This window comes from Aplysia californica, unplaced genomic scaffold (genome assembly GCF_000002075.1).
Source record: "Aplysia californica isolate F4 #8 unplaced genomic scaffold, AplCal3.0 scaffold00364, whole genome shotgun sequence".
NCBI classification, from domain to species: domain Eukaryota; kingdom Metazoa; phylum Mollusca; class Gastropoda; order Aplysiida; family Aplysiidae; genus Aplysia; species Aplysia californica.
Window position 1 is genome coordinate 323,557 of NW_004797634.1, and position 5,475 is coordinate 329,031.

General features: G+C 42.0%; 1 protein-coding gene across 1 annotated transcript in view; it reads left to right on the forward strand.

Moving 5' to 3' along the window:
* LOC101864470 (neuroblastoma-amplified sequence) overlaps window positions 1–5,475 on the forward strand; it is a gene marked incomplete in the record, with an annotated part of 104,153 nt that overhangs the window by 80,174 nt on the left and 18,504 nt on the right. The window contains 3 exon segments of the mRNA XM_013085297.2: window positions 1,213–1,457; window positions 2,704–2,822; window positions 4,048–4,143. Coding sequence (XP_012940751.1) covers window positions 1,213–1,457; window positions 2,704–2,822; window positions 4,048–4,143 — 460 coding nt within the window.

Below are 5,475 nucleotides of genomic sequence, written 5' to 3' on the forward strand. Positions count from 1 at the left end.
TCTGTATGTGCTGTGTTCTATGTGTGTTGTGTTCTGTGTGTGTTGTGTTCTATTTTTTTTTTTGGTATTCTTAGTGTGTTGTGTTCTATGTGTGTTGTGTAATATATGTGTGGTGTGTTCTATGGGTGCTGTATTCTATGTGTGTTGTGTTTTTTGTGTGTATTTTTATTCTGTGGGTGGTTGTCGGGTGCTCTGGTATGGTGTGCTCCTTCTTTCCTATATCAGACATCTGTCGTCCTTCTCTCCCCTTCCTTTTTTGTGTTTGTTACTCTCTTATAACACTCTAATCTTTGGTACTTATATGACCTTAATGTGTTGCAAGTGTCATAAATCATTTGCTAAGGGGACTTTCGTGGTCTAGAGGATACAATGTTTGCCTCTAGTTCAATAGGTCCTGGGTTCGAAACCTGACAGCGATGGGAAATTTTCTCCTCTAAAATTATCTCCTTTCACCTCTTTTCCTGCTCTCTTACTATGGTCTGTCATCTGCTTTCGTCTCCAGTTTCTGCCCCCCCCCCCCCCCCCCCTCTTCTTTGTCTCCTCTGGGCTCCTGATTCTTTCTGCAGCCTTTCTACTGCTATTCCTTGGCTCCTTCTTACTGCTGTCTTTCTACTGCTACTCCTTGGCTCCTTCTTACAGCTGTCACACCCCTGATCTTAGGGAAGGCAGGATCCAACACCTAGCATTCTAGGATAAGGGCAAAAAATCTCGGAGTTCCGTGTGCAAGTTTCACACGTTAAAGATCCCTTGGTGCGTCTCAAAACCGATAAGAGTAGGCTTCGACAGTTACCTGGGCAAATTTCAAAATTCTTACCAAACTGAAAAATGTTTTATGTGTTCTGCGCGCTCACATGACCTTATCCTGTTGCGAGCGCCGTAAAACACTTACCAAAACGAAACAACATTTGCTAAAACAAAACAAACTTTGCGGGTGGTTGGCGGGTGCTCTGGTGTGGTTTGCTCCTTCTTTCCTATCAAACATCTATCATCTTTATCTCTCCTCCTTCTTTTTTATGTTTGTTACTCTCTTGTAACACTTCTAATCTTCGGCACTTATATGACCTTATTGTGTTGCAAGTGCCGTAAAACACTTGCTAAAACAAAAGCAAACAAAAAATCCCATGGTGGTCCAAAATTGGTAAGAGTAGGCTTTATTGTGTTGCAAGTGCCGTAAAACTCTTACTAAAACTAAAGACGATCTTGTTGCCCCAGGCTGTCCATAGACGCGCTACAGACGCGCGTGAACAAGCTGGACATTCTGAGCACCCTCAGGGAGCAGAGGTCAGAGTTCACCGAGCGCATGATGAGCCGAGTGTACCCGACCTTGGCGGGCGATGACCTCCGGAGCCTGGCCTACTTCTTTGGCCTGCTGGACGGCGTCCAAGAGACGCTGCTGTGTGGCCTCGCAGCCTCGGAGCACGCGACCCTCGTCAAGAAGCTCAAGTCTGTCTGTCCGGGTGAGGGGAGACACGGGAATTTTGTTGTTGTTGTTGTTCTTCTTCTTCTTCTTCTTCTTCTTCTTCTTCTTCTTTTTCTTCTCCTTCTTCTTTTTCTTCTTCTTCTTCTTCTTCTTCTTCTTCTTCTTCTTCTTCTTCTTCTTCTTCTTCTTCTTCTTTTTCTTCTTCTTCTTCTTCTTCTTCTTCTGTTTCTTCTTCTGTTTCTTCTTCTTCTTCTTCTTCTTCTTCTTCTTCTTCTTCTTCTTCTTCTTCTTCTTCTTCTTCTCCTTCTCCTTCTCCTTCTCCTTCTCCTTCTCCTTCTCCTTCTCCTTCTTCTTCTTCTTCTTCATGTTTTCTCCTCCTCCTCCTCCTCCTCCTCCTCCTCCTCCTCCTCCTCCTTCTCCTCCTTCTTTCCTAGCATTAACTGATTGGCGCTCATATGACCTTATGCAGTTGCGAATGCTGTAATATCTTACTAAAACTAAACTAGCTTTAACTGATCGTTAGTACCAATTTGCTTTTTCTTATTCCATTAATATAGGGAAATGTTTCTTTCCAAGCAGTCTATAATGACGTTTTTCAACATTGTTCTTCCGTGGGTGGTTGGCAGGTGCTCTGGTGTGTTCAGTGCCTTCTTTTCTATCAACCATATATCATCCTTCTCTCTCCTTCTTTTCTTCATACGTTACTCTCCACCGACACCTCTAATCTGCGCCACTGACCTGTGTGGCCTATCTGTGGTGCAAGTGACATGACTCTTATTAAAGTTAAAATGCCGCAGGTGGTTGGTGGGTGCTCTGGTGTAATTTGCTACTTCCTTTCTTCAAATATCTATCGTCCTTATCTCTCCTCCTTTTTTGTGTATGTTACTCTCTTGTAACACCTCTGATCTTCGGTGGGTGGTTGGCGGGTGCTCTGGTGTAATTTGCTAATTCCTTTCTTCAAATATCTATCGTCCTTATCTCTCCTTCTTTTTTGTGTATGTTACTCTCTTGTAACGCCTCTTATCTTCTGGCGCTCATATGACCGTATGCAGTTGAGAGCATCGTAAAACCTCTACTAAAACGATCTGATCTTCGGCACTAACATGACCTCATAATTGTGTTGCAAGTGGCCGTAAAACGCTTACTCAAACAAAACAAGTGGCCGTAAAACACTTACTCAAACAAAACAAGAACTAAACTGCCACCAAACTTGGGCACTCACATGACCTATTTGTGTTGCAAGTGCTGCAAAACTGTTACTTCAACTAAAACCTGTGTTCCAGCCATCGACTACAAGCGCCTGATGGACGCGGACACGCCCCCTGTAGACGTCTTACAGCCCTGTCTCACCGCGGCCAACATCAACAGCTTGGCTAAACTAGCTTCACAAATACCGGACAAGGTTAGTAGTTGTAGTGTTTACTACTGTTTACCCCCCGGGGCAGTGCCACTGACTGTAGTGACCCCCCGGGGCAGTGCCACTGACTGTAGTGACCCCCCGGGGCAGTGCCACTGACTGTAGTGTCTTTAGGCCATTCCCAAAGGGGGGACATTTCTTGTTCATGCACAGTAGAATTGTAAATGGGCTGATTCATCATGTCATGCTCATAACTGTGCTTGATCTACAACAGGGAACTGCTGCTTTTTCTTTCCTAATCCTTACTATTGTCATTTTTTCCTCTACTTCTTGTGTATGTTTGTCACTCTCTTGTGACCTGCTATTTCCGGGGTGCCTTGATAGTCGAAGCAGACCTTGTGCTGTTGAAGCTAGAGAGGTGAGCAGTCTAAGTCTGATTCCCTGTAAAGACTTCTCTGTTGACACCCACCCCTTGACGCTCATATGACCTTATGCGGTTGCGAGCGCCGTAAAACTCTCTACTATTTTTTTTTTTAAATTCCTTCTGTTATGGCCACAGTGCCTCTTTACTTAAGTACACTTTGGACAAAGTAGTTCTGAGACGTCGACTTCTCGACCGCCTTCTTGTTTTTCGAGTTAGGCTAACGGACTCGTAATCGTGAGGTTGCGGGTTCGGGGGTTCGAGCCGACGTTGTGTCCTTGGGAAAGGCACTTTACATGAATTTTCCTCACTTCACCCAGGTGAGAATGGGTACCCGGCTATAGACAGCGAAAGATCTTGTCAGTTTGTTAGTGTTTAATCGGCTGCTTGCACAGTATGCTTCCCGGGAAACTGAGAATGTTTCGGAGTGTTCTATGGTCTGCTGGGGTAATAATATAGTGTAAAGCGCATAGAGCTTGCTGTCGAGTGGGGGTTATTAAACATTCTTAACCACACTGATGATGATTGTTATTATTAATCACTATTAGCAGTGGTAGTAGTAGTAGTAGTCGTTATAGTAGTAGAAGTCGAAATAGTTGCAGTAATAGTAGTAGTAATAGTAATTATTATTAAAATTAATAACCATTATGATAAGAATTAATTACCTATTATTACCAATTACCTATTCTGAAATGAACCCTCATGAAGAGGGGTGAGGAAGCATGGAGCACCCCGTCTTCCTAAGACCCCAGTTCTACCTTCAAGTAATTAAAGTAAGTAATTACATATTATTATGAATTTCGGAAATTATTCGTAATGACTGTAGCTATGACGCTCGTATCTCCCCAGCGTGGCGGTGTCCTTCACCCCAGCTCCCTGTACAGCAAGTGGGCCGGCCGGGTGTTCTGGGCCGACGCAGACGGGAAACCTCTGCCCGATACCATGGTTTGTCTCCACACTTGGTCGCCTCGGAACTGTTTTTGGCCACAGTGCCTCTTTACTTAAGTACACTTTGGTCGAAGTAGTTCTGGGGGGACGACTTCTTGACTGCCTTCTTGTTTTCAAGTATTTTTCGAGTGTTTTTTTTTTTTTTGGGGGGGGGGGGGGGGGTGGTATTGGTGACTGGAATGTGCATTAGGCATGTCACAGGATTTTTATTTTTAAAATATTTATAATAATTATAATAATTATAGTAATAATAATAGTAATAATTATAATAATAATAGTAATAATAATAATAGTAACAATAATAATAATTATAGTAGAAATAATAATTTTAGTAGTAATGATAATAATAGTAATAATAATAATAATAATTATAGTAGTAATAATAATAATAGTAATAAAAATAATAGTAATAACAAAAGTAATAATAGCACTTACATAGTGCATATCCGTACTGTGCAACATGTTATTATACCCTTTGCAACTATTACTTTTGTTTCTTAGAGCTCTCTCCCCCCCCCCACCCCCCACCTCCTTTCCTTCTTTTTGATTGAGCAGTTGTTGTTTTTTTTATTGCTGTTTTTGTTTGTAGCTTGCCCCTCAGGGATGTATTTTGTTTGGTATAACCAAAGAGTCTACATAACAAGAGGGGCCACTTCTCTCTTTGAGACAATTAAAAAAGTGTCCTCAAAATTCCGTGGCGCCCTCTTCACAAAAGCGCACCTTTAGCGAACAGAGTTATCCTACTTGAGTTTAAAAAATCAAAGTGAAACTAGCAAGTTTTTAAATAAATTTCGGAAGAATGCTTTTTTAAAATGGTTACGCTGACAAAAAAACCTCTTCCGGAGGAAAGGGTGATTGTTTTCTTCGTTTAATTTGACTTTAGAATGAAAGGTGAGAGGTCATTAAAATATAAAAAACTAAAACTCCGCACTGAACGAACCCGAACTGCTGATGAACAGCAGTCGATCTGCGCACGCAAGGAGGTGCTATTCCTATTCTTCTTCTGGAAAAACGAAAGAGAGCTTCAAAACAGACTGCAGCGCCATCTGAAGCAAAGAGCGGACTTCCGGCGGACACTTTTTTGGCTGAGTGGCCCATCTTGTTATGTACTATCTTTGGTATAACCAAACACCACACGTGCGTACATACCAGTGTTGATATGCATTCTTTTACTTTAATGAACAAACATTAATTATTGAATGTATGTATTTTGTATAAATGTGAGGCTTTATGGTCAAATCGGGCGCTCGTCAAAAAATTACGTGGAAGAAACTGTCACTTTTCCTCCTGTTTGGCAATTTTTATCGAATTTTGATTTTTTGGCTCAAC